General features: G+C 36.7%; 2 protein-coding genes and 1 long non-coding RNA gene across 5 annotated transcripts; 1 reads left to right on the forward strand and 2 right to left on the reverse strand.

The window, feature by feature from the left end:
- Positions 1 to 669: 669 nt before the first annotated feature.
- On the reverse strand, positions 670 to 3,020 carry LOC133794838 (uncharacterized). 3 transcript variants are annotated; one of them, XR_009875323.1, is made up of 4 exons: positions 2,242 to 3,020; positions 2,087 to 2,161; positions 1,558 to 1,619; positions 670 to 1,122 (listed from the first exon to the last, which is right to left on the reverse strand). It is a non-coding gene; the product is annotated as an uncharacterized LOC133794838 (long non-coding RNA). The 3 variants fall into 3 exon arrangements; XR_009875322.1 differs by having other exon boundaries at positions 670 to 839; positions 2,242 to 2,459; XR_009875324.1 differs by lacking the exon at positions 1,558 to 1,619.
- Positions 3,021 to 13,397: 10,377 nt separating this feature from the next.
- On the forward strand, positions 13,398 to 15,611 carry LOC133798758 (uncharacterized). The gene is made up of 8 exons (XM_062237228.1): positions 13,398 to 13,677; positions 13,787 to 13,895; positions 13,986 to 14,101; positions 14,190 to 14,309; positions 14,430 to 14,519; positions 14,700 to 14,848; positions 14,955 to 15,222; positions 15,314 to 15,611. Exons 1-8 carry the CDS (start codon positions 13,453 to 13,455, stop codon positions 15,464 to 15,466), a joined length of 1,230 nt encoding a protein of 409 aa, XP_062093212.1. The 5' UTR covers positions 13,398 to 13,452; the 3' UTR covers positions 15,467 to 15,611.
- Positions 15,612 to 17,249: 1,638 nt separating this feature from the next.
- On the reverse strand, positions 17,250 to 22,820 carry LOC133798759 (D-xylose-proton symporter-like 2). The gene is made up of 14 exons (XM_062237229.1): positions 22,487 to 22,820; positions 22,150 to 22,238; positions 21,969 to 22,047; positions 21,804 to 21,863; positions 21,596 to 21,662; positions 21,384 to 21,508; positions 19,243 to 19,344; positions 18,705 to 19,073; positions 18,572 to 18,619; positions 18,379 to 18,441; positions 18,162 to 18,242; positions 17,903 to 18,001; positions 17,664 to 17,801; positions 17,250 to 17,561 (listed from the first exon to the last, which is right to left on the reverse strand). Exons 1-14 carry the CDS (start codon positions 22,529 to 22,531, stop codon positions 17,430 to 17,432), a joined length of 1,497 nt encoding a protein of 498 aa, XP_062093213.1. The 5' UTR covers positions 22,532 to 22,820; the 3' UTR covers positions 17,250 to 17,429.
- Positions 22,821 to 23,755: the final 935 nt, after the last annotated feature.

Below are 23,755 nucleotides of genomic sequence, written 5' to 3' on the forward strand. Positions count from 1 at the left end.
TCGAACAAATCCACATTATAATGTGGTCTCAACAATATGTCACCGACATGCACACAAATATATAATTACGCCCTCAATGGGCCAAATTACCAAAACACCCATATAATGAAATGTGGACCCACATGCATGCATTTAACATCATATTATAATACAATTCACATAAGCATGCATATAATCATTTAATGACATAATTAAACAATTATGGCTCTCCCGACCTACTAATCTAGCCATTAAACCACATTAGGGATTTTGGTGCATTACATGAGCGGTTTAGTGTTATAGTCACGGTGGGGATTTATACCCGGCTCGGGGGAGCCTAGGGGTATTTCTGGGAATTTGGGAAATATATGGGAGATTATTAGGCGTTGGGGAAAATAATTGGTGATTAATTAGATGACGGGATTTAAGTGGAAAATATTAGGGACACTTGAGGAATTAGCGGGAATTGGGAGCAAATGACCAAAATGACCTTAGAGTGATTAAAGACTTGGTTATATTTGTAACATCCTCACTTATTTTAATTAAAACCATATTTGAGGTGTTACGTTTTAAAACTATATCATAATTTATTATTGCAAAAGTTTGGACATTTTTTTTTTTTTTAAAACTTGAAAACTTATTTCACATTATTTACATTAAACATAAAGTGGGTCTCAAACATATTATACATAAGTATTAAATAACCCAATTTATTTTCAAAACATAACTTCACACTTTATTACAAACATCTCACTGATAACTGAAATAACCCACAAAAGGTCGATATGTTCATATGTACAAATCAGGGTCAGGACCATGCTTCAGTTCTCCTCATGTCATTCACACATTTCTTTCTCTACCTGCAACACAAGACAACTGTGAGCCTAAAGCTCAGTAAGCAAAGTAATGCATGCAATGCTAATGATTACCCAATATCAATGGACATACACAACTTCTTTTTAAATTTTGGGCCCCTTAATATTGTGCACACTGTTTGAATTGGTCAATGCCTGCAGGGCTTGTTACACATACAATATAAAATCCCATGGGTTCTCCTCCGGCTAGCCATCACCACAGTAGGGCACATTAAAAACCTTATTCCATCGTTGCCCCGTCAGGCTCAAGAGTTAAGGCGGCCACACACTGTGGTGTCAATACATATAACAATAACTCATATGGAGGAGAAATAAAAACGGAATTATGGCAAACAATATAATTGGTTCACTAAAACCTAGCCCAAATTATTGGGCAGCCACTATAAGCCTACTATAGGCCTCCGTTTACACTTATTAACACTTTCATTTGCCTTTTCAAAACAGTGGCACTGAACTTAAACTTCTTATTACAACTTTCTTTTATGTTGCACAAAACTTGCAAAGACATCATATAATTAATCATCATAATATCATGCATGGTCTTATATCATATAATAATTTACCATATCACTATTATGCCATGCATACAAATTTATGATGAAGTGTCACTGTATGTTAATACCACTTACTCACAAAATATTCATATAATGCATACTTTCACATAACACATAATTCTTGTGTTGCAGTTGAGTACTTTACTTACCTTTTGTCCACAATATATTTCACCGTGTAACAAGTGATGTCTTAGGTGTTGATATGCTTATCCTGACAATGGCATGGATTTCTCATCACAATGAAGGCAGTAAAACATTGAACTATCATTTAAAATACCCATAAAACATCATATCAACTTTCATACCCAAAACATGCCTAAAACGCCTTAAACCACCTAGATCGAGCATTAGATTTATCTTAGACATTTGGGGAAATTTTGACAGAGTTTCCCCTTAATTTTAGCTATCCTCAAATATCAAAATCCACCAATAATCAACATCAATTAACCTGCCATAACCATATATCCCAAATACCAACATGATTCATCATAAAGTTATCATATACCGATTTTGATAAAATTCTTATCTCCTAGATCATCATCCAAATTAAATGAGTCTCCACATCTATTAAAACATTTATAAACATATATACTCTCTTATAAACTCAATCAAATAACCAAAAATCATCTTGTACTCCAAGAACCCCAAAAACCTCATAAAACACAAAATTTCACTTACCGAGCAACTTTTCGGCGAAAACAATCTCTTCAAGCTTTTCTAAACCTCAAACCACTTGGAAACCCCAAGAAATATCTTAAAAAGGATAAAACACCATATATAAGCTTTCAGAAAAATTCAAAAACATAGTTTAACTTCCAAGTACAAGAACTTACCATAAAAAGGCTAGAACTAAGCTTAATCTACTTCTTTGGCTTTGCTTTCACTTGGATCTCCTTAGAATTTCTTCAAACCAGCCAAGAAATGGTTTTTGGTTTTCTTTTCTCTCTATTTTTCAGAATAATGGTCGTGCAAAGTGATAAGGTTGATGAAAATTCCTTATTTTCAATGATTTAGCCTTATTGTCAAAAGTTGACACCTTTCATCTCATCATTTCACCTTTTGACTTATGAAAACCTTATCACTTCAATAATTTCGACTTAATCATCTGCTAGGCCTATTATCCTTATGTGTAAAACACTCACACCAAACCTTAGGTCCATATGACTTCATACCCAATAGTTATGCTTACCCGATCGAGCGTAGCGCACTTATGCTAAGCTCGTTTTGACTTTGCATCAATACCACTGATTATGTATACCTCCCATCAAGAATTGATCTAATAGTTCTAAAACCATTTTTACATCATCAATGAGACCTTAATCATACCTCGATTACATTTGGTAAATCCATAAATACTCAATTTTACACCGAAATACTAGTAATCGACATTGTACTATTTTTCACTACTTAACCTATTTTGCCTTCTATATCTCACTTTCATCACTTAATTCCATGCCTTGTCCATATTTTTCATACTTTCTTATATCTTGAGCACATCAAACACCCATAAAAGACAACTCAAATGCCACAAGGTTAATAATATTGAGCATACATATAGACATCACATACACAACTTTTATACTTATACATGAGAACACTTATAAGAATATGCATATGCTCAAATTATACATATTGTATGATATGTAATGCAATGCAATCATGTGATTATTGGCTATATATATCAAAATAATGTGGGTGCTACAATATTTGGGAGGGTAAAAGGGTTTTTTGATGTTTAAAAGGGGGATACGTGTTATTCTGCTCTTTTAGAATTAGTGGAAGTTGTAGAAAGGGTTAGAAACTAAAGGAAAGGAAAGAAGAAAAAATAGAACACTTCATCCCTCTCACACACGATTTCTTCTTCTCTCACCCTTTCTCCTGGATCTTGAAGCTGTAAACTCATAGGAAGTTTAGGCTAGAGCTTGGGACTTTGATTCTTTGTGAAGCTTGGATGTTCAGCTGGAATTAGCTACCAATTAAGGTAAGGTTTAAAGTTTTGTCTAAATTTTCTGGGTTTGCGGAGATTGATATTTGAATCCAGATTTTGGATGGAAATTTAAGGACCTGGCTTGGGGATTTGAGGAATTAAGGTATAGAAGGGCATTGAAGGCAACCTAGGGTCAAATTCACTCAGCTAAGGTAACCAATTCTAACTTTGAAGTTCTGGGTTTCTGGTTTTCTGATGATGTTCTTGAGCTTTTGAGCTCAAGTTTGGTTTATGTATTTGATGATGCTTTTAGCTAGGTTTTTTATGTTGATTGGTTGATTTGGTTGAGTTATAGTGATTTGTAAGGTCAATTTTGGGGTTGGATAAGGTTTGGAGGTGTTTGGTGGAGCTTTGGCTCGGGGAAGTTTGAAGGAAAAACCCAGAAAGTTTGCATGTGCTGGTTGTAGCGCTGTAGCGCTATGCTTCATTTTTTTGGGGGATTTTGTCTCTATTTGTAGTGATGTAGCGCCCACCTAGTGGCACTGTAGCGCTACCTTGCCTCTAGAAGTTGTTTTATAGGTTTTCTTTTAGGGTTTTTGCTTGGGGGCTCGGGGGTCGATTCCACCACCCCATTTGGTGGAATTGGGCTTCCTGAGAGCTTGGGATTGGTTCCGAAGTTAGGTTACGGAATTGAATGTTAATGAGGGTTCTCTTTATGATTGTGACTAGGTGTACGCTAGGGCTCAGAAAAGATCGTGCTCGAGGGTTGTTTTCATTAACCAAAGCAATCAGAATCAAAGGTAAGGAAATTGCACCCGGCTATGTGATTATGTTGGGACTAAGAGTTCCCTATACTTGTATATGATGTCATACGATGGTATTATGCCATGGAGACATGAGATAAACAACCTAAGCATGCCATAATTAATATTTGCGCACAGGACGCGACTCGACCACTGGTAGTTGAGGTTAAGTATATAATCACTGAGCTCGGCCTAAGCGAGCCGGAGTTAGTGGGATAATAAGAGGATGCGGCCTAAGGGCGTCGACCTTGGATATTGTGTGATATGTTTATTGTTATTAATATGATCATTATGGCATGCTCATTATCTGGATGATTGAATGTTGGTTTGCGGATTTATATTATTGATTATGTGTATAATGTGACCCGCTGAGTATCTGATTGAGGATTTGTGAATTATCTGACTGTTGATTATCATTTATGCTTTGTATTATGGTTTTCTTATTGGGCCTTGGCTCACGGGTGCAACGTGGTGCAGGTAAAGGCAATGGCAAAGTGGACTAGTCCTAAGTTTGACAGCTCTGGGGCAGAATGTACATAGTCAGCTGATTGGCCACCACGGCTGAGGAATGGTACAAGGACAGGAGAACCTAAAGTGCCTATTTTTCCATTAGAGTGGCTTGTGGTTGTACATAAACTTTGAAATTTTGTAAATTGTTCTTTAAAACCTATTTTGGGATCCCATATATTAAACGTTTATTTTAATGAGAAATTTCCTGTTTATGACCAAAATATTTCAACCCTAACCTAATTACGACTTTAGGGTCACATTTTCAACTATACAACTTGATTAGCAAGTTTTGCATTTTTATAATCACACAGTGTAATGGCCTTGGTTATCCAGGGTGTTACACTTACGTTCTTTCAGATAGGCAGATACTTCTGCCCTAATAATTCTAACAGCTTCATTGGTTTCCCCCAAACCAACACTGAATCATGAAACTCACTATCTTTCATATCCTTTCTTAAAACTAGTACTTCTTGCTTTCTATCTTACCACATCTTATGTCGAGTCACCTTAGCCGTAATCTGGTATTCATCACTGTGATTGTTCATCAAGGGACTATACTTTTCTTAATATCCTAGACACTTGCACATTCAATGCGTAATTCTTTTAAAATAACCATCAATCCTTCAGATTGCCATTCTATCTTTAGACAGTCAATAATTCTAGGTTCTAACCTTATTCCCTTTGTTCTCTATTTCCTTTCTAGAACTTGGAAGGTTAAAGGGTCTCAACCCGACACTATCAATTACCATGCTACATCACCCGCTCACACGAACCAAAGTGTGTTAACTCAATCTGCTGAGTTGCAACCTTCTATATCCAATCATCTTAATTATAATCTAATGTGGTATGCTCTTACGATCCACCTCTATATCATTTTTACCTCCCAATGTACGAGTATCAGATCTTGTTATCCATTTAGTCTCCCTCACTACAATATGCTTAAGGAGGTAGTACAATGTTCATCTAGGATCTCCATCTCTTAATTCATACTACGATGGTAGTATTCTTAACCATTCTCACAAGATCCTCTTTCTAAATTTCATTGTCCATAGAGATATATATTGGTCCACAACCAATCACAGGTGCTATATCCATCTCAATCGTTACCTTGTCTGACCTTACTGGTAATCCATGGCGTCTTACCCAACTGACACAAATCTTCCCAAATAGGAGATCAACTTCTAGACTATGTCTCCCCTTGTATAGTCAAGGGTTTCTAACATGAATCACCCATAAGTCTCACTGAATCTTGGTCTCAAGGTTATTCATCCACAGATGACCAAACGCTCAAATCCCTTACACTATGCATCCACCATCAACTTAATGTTCCCTGTATGCCGACCATGTTCCCAGTCTTTCTCCTATCGCGAGGCTCAAACCATCATCCCTTCAGTTTATAACTGGGCGTGTCTTAGACTTGATGCATCGCTTACAATTTCATGTGTTTTAAACAGAGTCAAGATCCTACACACTACCCTTCTGTAACCATCCACTACATGCAGATTCCTATACCACAGGGTGCTAACCATTCCTTATAATGTCGTCTGAAAATCTGATACAAAGTTGTCCATTCAGTCTACCCTTAGGTTCTTTTGTTGCTCTAGTTTCTGGTGTGGTTGTCCTCCAAAGATACTTATGTAGTCGATGACATGTTCACCGGTCTTGTTGTACTTCCTATCCTTCAGACGTTCTTCAGTAATTTCTCTGTGGCTTCAGATTGAATCTCTTCATACTTGATCCCTTCCCTTTCTGTAGCATGACCTTGAATACCCTTGACGAGATCTAAAGTGACACCTTCTGGAGCCTTACCTATGATTCTGCTTCTTCAGTCTTAACATCATCAGTGTAGTAGTCGTTCACATTCTGCTTCTAACTGGGGAGTAGTCCAACACATCCTAACAAACCTGGAGATAACTTGTTCATATCATTCCTATACTCTCTTCTTGTCAAACTTACCTGTGTTGTTGAAGCTTAAGTCAATTATGTACCTTTACTAATAATCCATTACACCACACTTGGTACAAGTAATAATTCCTGAAATGTCTATTTCCTTGATCCTCAGCTGGTAATAACCAGACCGAAGATCAATTCCTAAAGACATTGTCCTGTCTTGTAACTGGGAATTTAAACCCTTCATCCTTAGCAGACGATGTCAACGAATCCCACGGTACGGTGCGCCGTCTAATCCATCCCCAAGCCAAATACTTCTTCAACTGAACCAGTAATTCTTTCTGCCAAACTAATACCATTCTTCATACTGTCCCTGATACTGAATCTGTCCACATGTAGCTGGCACAAGCTACTCTCTCATTCCCTTCCACCCTCATGAATCCAAGATGGAAGAAATCATGTTCGTCCACTACTCTGCTCGCAGTGGGTTTGGTCCACCCTTGAAGGTGGGAGGATGCTGCTTCCTGAACCTCTTATACAAAGGTTCCCATCTATTCTCCACAGCAAGCTGGGTTGGCACTGGTGCCACAGCCTGTGGAACCTGCAACTCAATGCCCTGAGGAGGGGCCTGTTGCCTCAACTGTCGAAGCTCTTCTTAAGTTCGGTGAAGTCTAGCTTCCATCTTGGCAAATAATTGTTGCCAATTCGGTGGGGCAGGTGAAGGGTCCTGACCCTGGTTGTCATCCTCGACCCTATTGCTGCGGAGTCTGATTGATCTCCGAGGCATTATCACAGTATGTCTGCAATCAATGACGTCACTTATCAGGCATGATAACAACATCCAATACTGTAATGCCCTAAACTCCAGGGACTGTTACGGTGTGCATTTTAAACAGTGCTAAACTCGCTAATCGAGTCATTTGGCCATAATCATGTAACTAAGTATGATTAGCGGTTTAGGGTTAAAATTTTTTGTTAAGATATAATGTTTCACTAAAACGTTTACTGTATACATTGGGATCCCAAAAATATAATTTAAAGGTTAATTACAACATAATATTTACAACCAGTCGACCTAAGCGGCAAAATAGGGTTTAACACTAGTTCCTCTTTCAACCCTCGGTCGTGGTTTTCGAGTAGCCGCATATGTACACATCATCACCTAAGCTCTCCAACTCAAGGATGGTCCAACTTTCTTTTGCCTTTACCTGCACCACATAGCACCTATAAGCCGAAGCCCAGCAAGAAAACTCAATATGCTCATGAATAGTAATAACATGTTACAAAATCATATCAGGCATGCCTAGCAATAATAGCCCTATTCATGCATGCAAATAAGTTCAGATAATGATGGGGGATCCTGCCCTCCTGAATAGATGACTGTCAAGTAAATCCTAATCAGATGAGTGATTTAACACTTTGAGGTTCTGTTAACCATGATGGGGCTTATAGCCCTAATTAGATGAGTGATTTAACACTTGAGGTTCTGTTAACCATGATGGGGCGTATAACCCTAATTAGATGAGTGACTGATGAGTAAGTCACTAACTTAAACCATAAGAGTGACTGATGAGTGAGTCACTAACTTAAACCAGATGAGTGACTGATGAGTGAGTCACTACGTGGGCTCAGCACCCATATCCATGTGACGATGCAGTCACCTGGGCCTTCCGGCCCTGGCTCTAAGTGACTAGCCATAGGCTAGACAAGCGCTTTTAGTTTTCATCGAACTTGAGGTCGGTCTGGCATTAATGCTCATGATGAGTCATTCAATGCTGATGTTGATTAGATCTAATCTTTATCGGCTTGCGTTAAACATGCTAAGACTGTTCTTGACTTATGAGTCAATACCATATGACCAGTGCTCAGTATTATTGCCGAACTTGACTAATGAGTCACAGCTTCACAATTAATACCGACACCATTGCCGATTCTGACTAATGAGTCAGTGCCATGCACAAGTAAGCAGTGCAACCAGACATATATCATATGTAAAATATCAAAATGTAGGGCATTCAACATGCTTACTTAACAATTGCTAGCATAATTATGATCATGCACAAATGCAGAGACTCAAGCTCTGAACAATGTCATATTCAACATTCATGTCATGCCCTAATCATATGTTTCTCATGCATCACATGCATCACATACTAGGTGCAGTTTTCTTACCTCTGGTTCAAGTGTGAAATAACAAATGAACGACCCTTGAGAACGACTGATCCTTTAATCCCTTAGCGATCATCTAGTCATAACAAAAATATGGGATTCCATCAATAAAATAATTCATAAAAGGTTCTCGAACCAAGACCTAGCCTCTGGGGCATCAAATCCCACTAAATCGGGTAGTAGGAACGATCCCGAGGCCTAAGGTTTGGATTCCCACGATGAAAACACATCTCTGGCCAAAAATGCCACTAAGGGTTGCGACCAGCCTTCCCCCATGTCAGGCTCGCCTCCCCAAATAGAGGCGCCTGCACTTCAACCACCAACACGCGCCGCGGCCAACTCTCCCCCATGCCGCAGCCCTATGGCCTTTCAACACCACTCTGCTTCTTCATCAAGCTTGGGCAGCAGCGCTCTAGAATAGAGCCGCGACCCCACTTGAAACCTAGCCAAAAACCCCTATTTTTCCTCTTCGAACTCAATTAAAAAACCTACAAAACACTTCCAATTCCACAAAGCAAAGTTCCCAACTATTACCACAACTTGTCCATCATATAACCAACAAAACCTAAGCCTCAAACCATTCAAAACCTCGTCAAATTCCCATTCCTATGATCAAAACTCCAACCTCAAAACTAACACCAAAAACAGAGCAAGGAACCAGAAAATTGAACTAAAACCTTACCTTAAACTAAACTTGAATTGAATCCTCTTCAATGGCTGAACACAAGCCTAAACCCTTATGCCTCAATTCCCTAGCTTGAACCCTCAACTTGAGCTTCAAAAATTCAAAGGGAAAGAGAAGGAGATGATTGAGGAGAGAGAGGAAGGAAACACTCTGTTTTTCTTAAGCTTCAACAACTTCTTAAAGTAGTATATATATCCTTTAGGTCAAAAGACCAAAATGCCCCTAGGTTTATCTTCTTTCCTTAACAGCCCCCAAGGGTAAAATAGTCATTTCATGCCTATCTCGTTAATCATAATTAATACCCTCCAATTCTTGTTATTCCCAATATTCTCAAATGTTAATAAATCATATCCCATTACCCTTTTATTCCCAGTAATGAACTAATCCTCAAATTACCCTGAGACTCACCCCAAGCCCCGAAATCAACCCTGTTATGACCAAACCGATAACTTGCATTCTGAGATCATATTTGTAACGCCCTAATCTCCAGGGACCATTACGGTTTGCTCTTTTAAACAATGCTAAACTCGCTAATTGAGTCATTTGGGCATAATCGTGTAACTAAGTATGATTAGCGGTTTAGGGTTAATTTTTTTGGTTAAGATATAATGTTTCACTAAAACGTTTACCATATACATTGGGATCCCAAAAATATAATTTAAAGGTTAATTACAACAAAATATTTACAACCAGCGGACCTAAGCGACAAAATAGGGTTTAACCCTAGTTTCTCTTTCAACCCTCGGCCGTGGTGGTCGAGCAGCCGCATATGTACACATCGTCACCTAAGCTCTCCAAATCAAGGATGGTCCAACTTTCTTTTGCCTTTACCTGCACCACATAGCACCCGTGAGCCGAAGCTCAGCAAGAAAACTTAATATGCTCATGAACAAGTAATAACATGTTACTAAGTCATAATAGGCATGCCTAGCAGTAATAACCCTACTCATGCATGCAAGCAGGCACAAATAAATGTTTATGGAGTCCTGCGCTCTGAGTAGATGACTAATAAGTCTCTCACTTTGAGGTAGATGACTAATAAGTCTCTCTGATTAGTTGACTAATAAGTCATTCTCTGTTTAGATGACTAGTAAGTCTATCTCTGTGTAGATGACTGGTAAGCCTATCTTAGTTAGATGACTGATAATTTTATCTCAGTTAGATGACTGATAAGTCTATCTCTGTATGGATGACTAATAAGTCTATCTTGATCAGATGACTGATAAGTCTATCTTGATCAGATGACTGATAAGTCTATCTCGGTCAGATGACTGATAAGTACATCTCGGTCAGATGACTGATAAGTCTATCCTGGTCAGATGACTGGTAAGTCTATCTCGGAGGTCCCATACCCTCCTAGCCATGTGATGTGTAGGTCACCTTAGCCTTTTGGCACTGGCTCTAAATAATTAGCCTTTAGACTAGACAAGCGCTTTTGGTTTTCATCGAACTTAAGGTCGGTCAGGCATTAATGCTCATGAAGAATAATCGATAATAAAAGATGAGTAATAGAGAGTCGAGTCTAGTTTGGTTGACTAGTTTGACTGATTCAATTAGAGAGAATAATTTAAATCAGAGAATATCACTTGTGAGAGAATAGTTCAAATGTTTGTTTTTCGATCCCCCTCTTCGAACCCTTCAAGTTTTTCTTATAGTCGTTCTTCGTCTGGTGAATTTTTCATCTTCTTGATTCGTCTGACTCGCTCCAATCAATTCCCTTTCGAGTTTCATGGGAGGGGTGACGTGTGTCTTGACTGTTTTGACGTCTCTAGCTGATTGATGCATTCAGATCCGAGTCTGGGTCCAGGTTCGGGTATGGATTGATTGTTGAATGGTCCATATAACAAATATGAGCCACTTACTTATGTCGAATTGAGCATGGCTAGCTAGTCTGGTTGCTTGCTTGAGATATGTAAAATTTGGCTTGGCTGGCTAGTCTAGTTGCCTGCTTGCTTGAGATATGTAAAATTAGGGGCTAGTCTGGTTGCCTGCCTGCCTGAGATCAGGGCAGTCCTAAGCTATTTGGGGCCCAAGGCAAAAAAAAATATTTGGGGCCTCTATATAAATTTGTTTCTAGTCACTATTAGTTTAGTATGGTGACTTGGTGCAATGGTAAATGATTGTTTTAATTTTAAGGGATCCAAGCTTCGAAACCTCTTAGCTTCAGTTTTGTTATTTAAAAAAAAAAAATCAAAATGTAATAGCACAATTTCGAACCTAAGACATTTGACTAGGGTACAAAGGTAACAAACCACTACTCCAAGCTCAATTTCATGATATTTTCGTATTATTTAATATTGTATTATGTCTAACTCTATAACTTTAATCAAAATTTTGGGGCCTTGGGCTCTGGGGGGCCCTAGGCACATGCCTAGTCCGCCTTAACCAAGGGCCGACCCTACTTGAGATATGTGAAATTGGGCCTGGCTAGCTAGTCTAGTTGCCTGCCTACCTGAGATATGTAAAATTGGGCCTGGTTGGCTAGTCTGGTTGCCTGCCTGCCTGAGATATTTAAAATTGGGTCTGGCTGGCTAGTCTGGTTGCCTGCCTGAGATATGTCAATTTGGGCCTGACTGGCTAGTCCAGCTGGCTATTGGGCTTTTGGTATGTAGACTAATTTTCTCCACTACAATTACCATCTTATATCTTATAAGTAATTGGTATTCATACTGATGATAACCAACTATCTATACTGATGGTAATTAGTTACCCATAATATAGGTCATTAGTTACTCCTAAGATGAGAATGAGTTCCTTGATGGTAGTAATGAGTTACTCATAATCTAGGCAACTGGTTACCCAAAAATTGTAAAGGATTACATTGATAAGAACGTCTAGAGCGTGTTTGGAAACAGCTTTGTAATTACTAGGATGTGTAATTACTAGGGTAGTAATTACATATCTAAGTAATTACACTATATTTTAAAATACAAGATGTGTTTGGAAGTCAAGTGGTAATTACTTATGAATTATTATTGTCATGTTTGACAAAACAGTTAGTAATTACACAGAAAAATAATATTATGTAATAAATACGTTTTGAAATTGATAGTAATTACACAGTATAATTACACTCAATTCTCTTGGGGGCTATGAGAATTGGAAAGTGTAATTGATATCCCTCAATTACCACTAATTACATAGTTAACTAGTTATTTAACCCAAACATTTAAAAAAATATGATTTGAAAAATGAATTGATAAAAATTTACAGTAAAAAATAATAAAGAATTTACAAAAATATCCTTTTAATATAATAAAATTTAATTAGTAAAGAAATTAGTTTTGGTTATTAATAAATGGAGGCTTGGCTTTATTTTATGTTTTTCTATTTTGATTTACTTTTTTTACTAATGATGTGTTTTGTTTTATAGGTTATTTTTCACTAACACATTCCGAGTGTGTAGCTTTAATGGTAGCACTAGATTGAAGCCTAATGTTAGGTCTTCCTTTAAGTTTTGTTGAATAAGATTGTTTAGCAGTTGTGACTGTTTTTTCCAATCGATCATCTTATTGCAATGGTTTTAGATTATTTGTTAGAGGATATTGTAAGTTTGTGGATTAACAGTGTATGCTCTTAGGGTGGACGATGAATTTGTATGACTAGAAGATATTTCTTCCTTTCTTCAAAACTATTTAGTCTTCAAGATTATAAACTTTTTCATTGAATATATTTCATTGCCACAAAAAAAATGATAGCTTTAACTAATTTTTGTATTAAAAATTGGGAAAAGAAACCCATAAACTTAAGAATTCTAACAAGAAAAAAACCATAAAATAGTTTTTTTAAAAAAACTCTCATATTTTTTTTAAGTGTTGAAAAAAGTCATAAAATATATCATTTCCACTAAAATAAATTATATTTGACTTTTTTTTAACAAATATTTAAGTGTATTAATTATCTTTGTACGTCTAATTACATTATCGGAAGCAAAACAGAGAAGAGAAGGAACGACATGTCGTCAAAGCATGTTGAGTGTTGAGTAAAGACTTAAAACGACAGTCTGGTTGTGAGAGAGAGAGAAGAGAAGAGAAGAGAAGAAGCAGAAGAAAATTGATCAATGGCTGGGTCCAGTGGCGGGACGGGTTCTTCGTCTCCTCTTCCTCCCAAAATCCTTTTAGCAAAACCCGGATTAGTTACCGGAGCTCCTGTATCGGCTAAGTTCGGCCGCACCGGCGGTGGCGGGGAGGACGATACGACGTCGCTTCGGTCCCGTCTACCTTCAGTCGGATCCCTCAACCTTCTATCAGATTCCTGGGACTTCCACATCGACCGCTTCCTTCCCGTGAGCATAAATCCTTGTTCACTCCCTACTCACAAAAAAACGAGTTTCATTTCTTCAAACATCTTACCTGCAAAAACTTTTACTGTAATTTTTCCGGTGAATTTTGTAGTTCTTGACTGAGAACACCGAGTTTACGGTGGTGGGGGTGATTGGTCCTCCTGGAGTGGGCAAGTCCATGATTATGAACGAGCTTTATGGGTTTGACGCCACCTCTCCTGGTGGGTTCTCAACTTTTATCTTCTATGTTTATTGCTGCAAATGTCATGTATGTATATATTTGTGTACTTGTGACTAACGCTAGCGCACAGGAATGCTGCCGCCATATACAATACAGTCAGAGGATGTGACAGCAATGGCGAGGCACTGTAGTATGGGCATTGAACCCAGAGTTTCTGCTGAACGCATTATTCTTCTCGATACCCAGGTTTTGGTTTTGTGCTAGAACATGTCTATGTTTTTGTAGTGTTTTATACACATTCCTTGACAGTATATATTCCCCTTGGGAGTTGCAGCCTGTTTTCAGTCCTTCTGTTCTAGCAGAGATGATGAGGCCTGATGGGTCATCCTCTGTTCCAGTTCTAAGTGGTGAATCTTTATCCGCTGAGTTAGCTCATGAAATTATGAGCATTCAGGTAAATTAGTGAGTTAATATTGTTGTTGTTGTTGTTGCTTATGTTTATGCGTTTGTTTTTGGTAATGGTTACTTAATGAAGTGGTTCTTGGTCCATGGGTGCTGCAAGGAATTCTTCTAGCTTGCTGTTCTTATGACTTCCATTTGCCACACTTTGTTGGTTGTATCCGAAGGAGTTCATGATCACAACATGTGGCGTTTGATGTCCACGGTATCTCTCCTACCCACTTTATCCTCCTTTGTAATATCTAATCTTATCACATTTTGTTATTTTTCAGCAAAATGTTACCTTTACTACATTGTTGTTTTTAAAATTCTCAATATTATTTCTCCATGTATATTTTGTTAAGATTCTCTTAAAGATGTTCACTGCCATAATTTGGCATCACAGGTTGACCTACTGAAACATGGCATACCTGATCCGTCTTCCCTAACCCCTGCTCCTACTCAGAGCTCTACTTCAGGGCCTGAAACGGAAGGTAAAGATAAGGTTCACGAAGGGGGAGACTACATGGCTGCTCCAATTTTTGTGCATACAAAGTATGTGTTAAATTCCAAGTACTATCTTTTCATGAGTAAGTCTTAAAAGACAAAAATGAGTAGAGAAACTAATGTAATTATCTCTCTTCTACTCACGTTTTAATAGACTGCAAGATCAAGATCTTACTGAACGTAATTGCATGCAACTGAAGAAGACAATTACACATTATTTTAGCTCTTCGTCTTTCATGAGAGAAACACTTGGAAACATTGCCAAAGATGATTCCTTTTCCTCTTCAGCTCTTAGCACTCGAAATGGAGATCCAGATTCAACGATCCCGAAGTTGTTCGTAATCCCAGTTAAGCATAAAGATGACTCTCATGCAAATCAGTATGAAAGTCATAACTCTATGCTATGGAAGTTGCGGGATAAGGTAGGTCTCTATTCATGTGTAAGTTTGTTCTTTGGTTCATTAATTTGAGATAATGTTGAGTTGAGACCACTTGGGTTTTCGACTAATTCAGGTTTTATCAATGAGTCATCCTTCCTTTTCAAAGACTGTGAGTGAACGTGAGTGGTTGAAAAATTCTGCCAAGATATGGGAGTTGGTGAAGAACTCTACAATCATTGCAGACTATAGCAAAACACTTCAAAGTTCTGGTTTGTTTAGAAGGTAGGCTGAGTTTTTGTATGGCTGCCTCTCTCAAAAATTAAGATTATAATGAGATTTGACTGACTACTTTTTTAGGGTATTAAATATCATATGTAACAATGCATTAGTTTTGTAATCCCTTGAATGGTTGAATGGTTTTACTTTTATTCTTATAAGAGTTCACACAAAATTTTGATGTAGAATTACATCAACTAACTCAATTTTTCTACTTAGGAAAAAGAAGAAATAAATGATCTAGTTATAACTGTAAATGGAAAATGATTTTACATCAACTATTCAAGCATGGCATCTGCTGGCACTTTAGAAGCTGCAAGTTGCCTTTGGATGATTTATTTTTTATTCCAATTTCTCGAAAACTTTGTATATCCTTTTTACTTTTCCATCTAAATATTTTGTTAGAAAAAAATAGAATTTTGTGGCAAAAAATTCTTAACCATATATTTTTTTGCATCTAGTGTCAAACTTTAAATGTTGGCTTCTTCTTCTTCTTCTTCTTCTTCTTTTCTAAATCAACAGTAAATACATAATATTGTGAATTAAAAAATACATATTAATAATTTTTTTTTGAAGAATTTATAATATAGTTATTGTAATTGTCATAAATTATAATAACAACTATTAATTGCAACCATGTTAAAAATATTTTTAAAAAACAAAGTTTTAATTATATTTTATATTAGAATAAATCTAGTATGTTTATGAATCTAAACTAACTATAAAATATATTTTTTCAATAAATTTAAAGTTATCCTTGTTTGGTGGAAGAAAAAAAAATTAATGCTAGCATTTAAATTTAGGGGTCTAAGGTTGAAGAAGGTGGTTACAAAATTCTAAATTTAACAAAAATGTGGATGGAAAACTGAAAAATGACTTCGATGCAAAATTTTTAAAAGGTTGGGAAGGTTTGGTTGAGAATTTTTATAACAAATAAGCTTAATTTTATTTATAATAACAAAATAAGTAATTTGTATTCATGTAATTGTATGGTACAGAGATGGTATGATATTTCAGACAAGCATTTGCCTTTTTGTTGAGTTGTTTAAGATTCAAAGCCTCCCTCATGGGAAACTTTGGGATGATTTTGTTCCCACAAACAAACACATATTTAGATTCAAATGAAAAAAAATAAAGAAGCATATATCAAAGGAAGGAGAGAGAGACAGAAAAGGCTCAATGATGGTCACATCATGTTATTCATAATATTGGAGAAGGCTTAGGCTTATGATAGAACCCAGTTGGTTTCTTTCTCACAGAACAATGCAATATCAAGAGATCATGACCAAAATAAAGGATTCAATACAATGGGAACAAACCCTAGAACAAGAAAGCCACTGTATCACTCCAATCAAAACTCATACAACAAAACATCTTGGGTATTCGAGAGATGTAAAACTCTAAAGTGTTATTATTGCTCAATCCATTACAACCAACATGGTCCCTCATTCTTCTTACTTTCTATATATAACTATCCTATTGCTCAATTCTTGTTCTCCCAGAATGTTCTTTAGCCAAAACACCCATGTTTTAATCTTTTTGACACAAGACAATGCTATTAGTAGTCCTGAGGACAAGTTCAGCATGAGCTAGCTAAGTAATTTTCTTTTTATTGGGCTTTATGTGATTTTTTTTGTGTGGCTTTATGTGAAATTTTTGATTCCATGTAATCAATATAATTAATACATCCAATGGATGTTTAACGTTTGGCCTGAGTTTGCATTCGTTTAACCTTGCTTAGACTGAAGAGCAGTTTCTGTTAATCACATGTAATTAGTTTTTTGACACAAGACTCGATGAAAAATCACTACGTAGTCCATGTTGAACTCATCCTCTAAACAATTAGCACTTTTCGTTTATTATTATAGATAGCTAAAAAAATAGACGAGAATCCCAAGTTTAGGTACTCTACAAGTACAGCCACATGTGACATATCTGTTTTTAACTATAACTTGAAGGCAGCACAGCAATTCCTAAAGACAAGTAGCCTCAATTTCCTCAAGAGTAAGCCCCTTTGTCTCCGGCACAACGAAGAATATGAAACCAAGAGATATCACTGCTATCACCCCAAATGCATAAAACAAGATTGCAGCTCCTAGCAAATCCTGAAAATCCCAACCAAAAGATTGTGTTTATAAGATTCCTCAAAAGCAAAGGATAAAAAATAAAAAACGTTAAGAACTTCAAAAGGTTTGAAATTTAAGCACCTTAAGAGGGGAGAATGCAAATGTCACCAAGGCATTTGCACCGAAATTTACAAGCACCGCTATACTCAGTCCCCGCCCTCTTAGTCGCAATGGGAAAATCTCCGATATCATTAGCCATCCGATAGGACCAAAGGATAACTGCAGCATCAGTGTATTCAGTCACCAATTTGGAAAATCAAGTAAACCTAATTATGATATCAGAGATTTTACATAGAACAAAAAGAGCTTTCATGACTTACCTGATAACTGCCAACGTACAAAAGCAATGCTACAACAGCCACAATCCAGACATTATCCAAGAATAGGTAATATGATCCCAAAAGGAACAAAGAGATAACCTGTCATTTGTCAATCAAAAGAGGTTCATTCTTTTTGTCATTCGTTGCGATTACTACGAATTTGTAATCCAGTTTATACTTATTGCTTCATAAAAGCTCTTCTTTTTCCCCACATGAAAAAAGAAAAAAGAAAAAAAAAGGAATATAAAAAAGCACTCACAATTCCAGAAACACCTCCGAGCAGTAAGGGTCTCCTTCCAAGTCTATCAATGACAAGAACAGCCACTCCGGTCATTATTAACTACAATTACAGAAAACCGAGTCAGACATATTTTCAACAGAGTTGAGAGTGCGTGTTAAGAACATTTGGATGTCATCAAAACGACACAAAAAGGGCTCATTTTTCTATTTCCTATGGTAAAGAAGAGAAAGTTTACCTTCAGCACACCGAGTAGAATTGAGACCCGAGTTGCATCAGATGCTGCAGAGAACCCTGCACTCTAATAAATGATGTTGATTAGGAAGAAAGAATAATAAGCCTAAAATTTATCATCTAAAGCTGCTGAAGTAAATAGGTTCTTCTTCATCAATGCCCAATCAAGTATGGCTGATAAAATATTAGTGTAGTACCTGAAATATAGAAGCAGCATAGTATAGAACACTTGGTTGCCCGGTGATCTGTCATGAAATTGGTATCACATGTAAGCTAAACTTTTCGCAATTAATAACTTCAATAGGTATAGCGAAAACCAATTAAAAATACCTGTTGGAACAAGACTAATCCTGTACCAATTACAAGGGCTTTTAAGCATTTTCCTCTAAAAAGTTCCCTTATTGAACCCTCTTTCTCTTCACCAACAAAAGAAAGCTCAGCCAACATCTCATCCACTTCTGCAGGAGCACAGTCTTGAAAGGCTGGACCTCTAAGCCGGCGCAAACAAAGTATTGCATTCTCTTTTAAATCCTGCATATTTCCTTTCCCCTGTATGGCACGCAGAAGAATCCACCTAGGTGATTCGGATAGCCAGCACATTCCAATTCCCATAACAATTGCCAATGGAACACTAGCAGAGTAAATGTAGCGCCAACCAGCAAGCACATCAACAAGAAGGCTTCCAATTCCATAACCTGCCTATACAAAGTCCCGAGGGATTACTGTGGGGGTAAAAATTAAAGGAATTTACATCTTTTACTCGATGAGAATTCTAATACCGAAAAAGCACTTTGTTCTTGTACTTAAATTGCATAAAGAAACTTTGAAACAAATTCTTAGTACCCGGATTCAAAGTTAAAGAACTTACAACCATTCCAAGTACTATAAAGAACTCTTTAAGAGAGATCAGTTGACCTCGTATCTGACATGGAGCTGTTTCAGCAATGTACATTGGAGCAGCATGCATTGCCTAACAAAGAAGAAAACAAAAAATTATACATTTAGTGTAATTTGCAGGCACAAACATACACATTAGGAGTATGAAGTGAATTATCTTCCATATAAGACAAGCATGAAGCATTTTATGATATTTTAATACGAAATGCATTTCAGTATGACATTTCTCATTTGCTCTAAAGGTCTGATTCCTAGTTATTATTTTCTGTTCAGATGTTTATGTTTGATTATTAATTTTTCTACTATGATAATTTCAAGTACATATTGAATAGGATTCTATATTAACACACACCATATTACATTTAAGAATGATTCTCATTAGTGGAAAATCCGCAACACCAAGGGTTCCATGTGGAAAATGAGGTGTTATACTATAAGGGCAGGCTAGTAATTCCAAAAGGGTCTAAACTAATTCCTTATATCCTAGCAGAATTCCACAACTCCCTAGTCAAAGGACATTCAAGTGAAGTTAAAACATAACATAAGTTGAAATCTGAGTTTTTTTGGACAGGGATGAGACAAGAAGTGATAAGATTTGTCCAACGGTGCGATCTACCAAGTTACCACACCAGCTGGCTCATTGCAACCCTTAGCTCTTTCACAGCAAGTGTGGGATGAAGTGTCCATGGACTTCATTGAAGGCTTTTCAAAATTCGAGGTTTGGGACACCTATTTGTAGTAGTCGACAAGCTAAGCAAGAATGCACACTTCATAGCTTTAAAACACCCATTTACTGCAATTACAGTAGCTGCTGCTTTTACGAAGAAAGTAATAAGGCTCCATGGTATACCTCAACCAATTATCTCCGACAGGGGCCAAATATTTCTGAGCCAATTTTGGAAGGAGCTATTTTAATTAGAGGGAACAACTATAAAATTAAGTACGACTTACCATCCCCAAACAAATAGTCAAACTGAAGTGGTAAACCATTCCTTGAGACTTATTTGAGGTGTTTTATCAATGAGAAACCAAAACAATGGGAAAAGTGGTTAGCTTGGGTGAAGTATTGGTACAATACTTCTACCCATTCAGCCACCAATCAGGCTCCACATTCGTCTCTGTGGTGGACTCCCTTTCAAAAGACAGGGATAAAGTTCTTGATGACCTCCATATGCATTTACTTTGCTCCCTACAGAAAATGAAACACTATGCAGACAAGAAGAGGCATTCTGAAGAATTCAAAGTTGGCAACTTAGTTTTCTTGAAGTTACAACCCTCTCGACAGAAAACTCAATCCAAATGAAGGTTTGAGAAGCTCACCGCCAAAAGGTATTGGCTAAAGTCGGGAGAGTGGCATAGCGATTGGAGTTATCCCCAACAATAGCAATCCACCCAGTTTTTCATGTTTTGCAACTGAAGGAGGCATATGGGTCAGGTCTAACTACTACTGCTCTCCCAAATCAGATCACAGAGGACTTGGAATTGTCAATAGAACCAAATTTTTTGTTGAATGTGAGGCCAAAACAGGCAGGGGCACAAGGAGACTTAGAAGAACTAATCAAATGGAAGTCGCAACCGGAATTCGAAGCAATTTGGGAGGACTTTAACATGATCGACAATCAATTTCCAGATATTCACCTTAGGACAAGGTGAAAGTTTGGGCTGGGGGTAATGTTAGATCTCCCATAAGGCTTACCTATCATAGACGCGGCAAGCAAAGTAGTTAAGCTGGAATGTTAAGAGTGGGCAGTATTGTTTGATTTGACTGGTTTAATTGTTTTGCTGATGTGACAAGTTACCTAAAGATGTAATTAGAAATTAGAATTCTATTATTTTATTAGTCAGGCCAGTGGTATAAATAGGTCCTAGCTCTATTGCCTTAGGTTATCGAATTTTGCAAATTGAATTGAGAGTAAAACTTACTTTCAGGTATTTGAAAACCAAGTGTTTCGAAAACTTGGTATTTGTATTTCTGCATCTGATTTCAATAAAGATAACACACCAGCATTCTTTCAAGCATTGATATTCTGTTCTAGAGTCTATTAATATGCAACTGGTAGTGTGTAAAAAGGAGAAAAATAATATAAAATAGGATAGAGAATACTGCATTACCAGTCCGATTCCTATACCAAATATAACACGGCCAACGACCATGACGGGCAAGTTAGGCGACACTGCAGTAATTATAGCTCCAATGAGATAGAACAAAGCTGATAAAATCAACTCCTTCCTTCGCCCTTCATACAAAATTAAACATCCACACTTATCAAGAAATGAAACATATCATAAAAACTTCAGTTGTATAACTACATTAGATCACAAACCTAGGAAATCAGCAACATTAAAAGCCAACAGAGAGCCAAGCAAGGCACCGTACAATGAGCCACTGGTCTGCAAAATCCAATGGAAACATAACACTTATACACACAATTTCTTGGTCTAAAATTGAACATCCTTGTACTAGAGGCAGGAAAAAACAGCAAAAATAGTGATACAAAAACTTTAAAAAGAAAATCAGGTGTAAAAGCTTACTATGAGACCAACATCCACAGAAGACAAATCATACCATGATACTCCGCTTGATGTGGCTGACTGCAAAGATTAATAATCAAACAAACAAAGCCAGGATATAGAACACATAAAAATAGGAAATCAAGAATGAAGCATACACAAACAAATAATCATATCATTCATTACCTGTACAGAAATTGTAGCACAAGAAGTGGCACCGATATCATATCCATAGAGCAGCCCACCTAGAGCTGGGAATAGAAATCTGAAGAGCACAAAACCAACATGAAAGAAATATGACTTTAAAAACTTTCAAACTCACTCTTTTAGATTAAGAGACATTAAGCAAAAGATAGTAGATACTCACGGGAGGATAGCAGCAACAACAGAATAGTTATCTGAATGTTGAACCCTACTGAGAAGAGGCTCATTTTCATTTCCAATCTCACCCGAAGACTTTTCTTACATAACAAACAACAGAAAACAAAACAATAGAAGACTTTCTTAGCAAGTTTAAAACAACTCCCCATTTGGGTTTTCGAAGAAAGAAAGAAGTAAGCTTAGAAGAAGAAGAGAAATTCATCGTCCACACAAATTAGAATTTGATTACAAAATCTCAAACAGTAGAAAAAAGTTGACTATCAGAGGCCCAGACACGGAGAAAAAGAAGAGAACCCAAGTTGAGAATGAGGTGTTAGGCAAACCTTTCCAATAGAAGTGAGAGCGGGCTGCTCAGGATCAGAGGCCATAACTTGGAATATCTAAAACAGAATAAGAGAGAAATGAAACCCAGAGATATAATATGTGGAAAGATCAAATTTTGGCGCTTTTGACTACCGAACAAGGAAAAAGAAGAGAGATATGCTTTGTTGTGAGGTCAATGATCAAAAGTTGAATTCTTTTTGAGTTTTGTACTGTATGTGTTGGGCACAAAACGTAGTATGTACACAGTTGAGTTAAAGAGTTTGGAGTCGCAATGAATAAGATAATAATGGGTAAAGATTCATTGCGACAAAAAGGAAGAAGATAATAATGGGTAAAGAGCTCAATTCAGATATATTAGGTGAGATTTAGAGAATATAATTATATATATTAAGTTGTACGATTTTTATTTTCCCAATCAAAATTTATTATATTCTTCACAACCACCACATTAGAGTACATTATTGTGCTTTTGGTTTTGTTTTTTCATAGATAGTCTTACTGCCGATGTGTATATTGCAATGCCGCAAATTTGTCCCCTTGAACTAGAGTCTTGTAGAGGTTTTCCCATAACTACTTTTTGTGGCAAAAATGCCCCTTATACTGTGGAAATCACTCCAAACATGTCCCATTTGATATATTCTATTTATTTTTATAAGCAGTTTACTATGTAGCTACGTGTCATATGCATAGTTACAATATGATAGTCTATTTAACTAATTGTAGTTAGTCGAAATCGAGATTGTCGACGTTAAACATGCAAAAATTAGTTCTAAAAATGCAGATATATATCTTCAAAATTTATCATTATACCACTATATATGTATGTATTTGACTCTTAGGACTGTTGAATCTTGCCATATTAGCAGAACATCAGTTATTATATGAGCAAATTATTTAAAAAAAAAAATGATATGTAATATAAGAAGTACATTTACAATAGTTTTTATAATTCAAGAAAAAATTTTGCCACAAAAAAAATTCATGAGCAAAACTCTACAAATGTCATAATTTAGGGGTAAAATTTCCTATTTATCCAATTATAAAACCTCACAATCCACGTTGAAAAAACAAAAAAAGTCGGGGATGATTTTTTAATATTATTACTTCAAGTTGTTTTTTTTTATTAAAAAAAAACATGTTTAAAATTTCCTCTTTCATATTCAAGAGACATGAGTGTGAGAGAGCAGAACTTATCTTGTGGCAGTCATAATAAAGATAATGAATATAGTAAGATATAAGCCAATCACATGGTAGTCATTGTATATTAC

Source organism: Humulus lupulus, chromosome 8 (assembly GCF_963169125.1).
Source record: "Humulus lupulus chromosome 8, drHumLupu1.1, whole genome shotgun sequence".
Taxonomy (NCBI): Eukaryota; Viridiplantae; Streptophyta; class Magnoliopsida; order Rosales; family Cannabaceae; genus Humulus; species Humulus lupulus.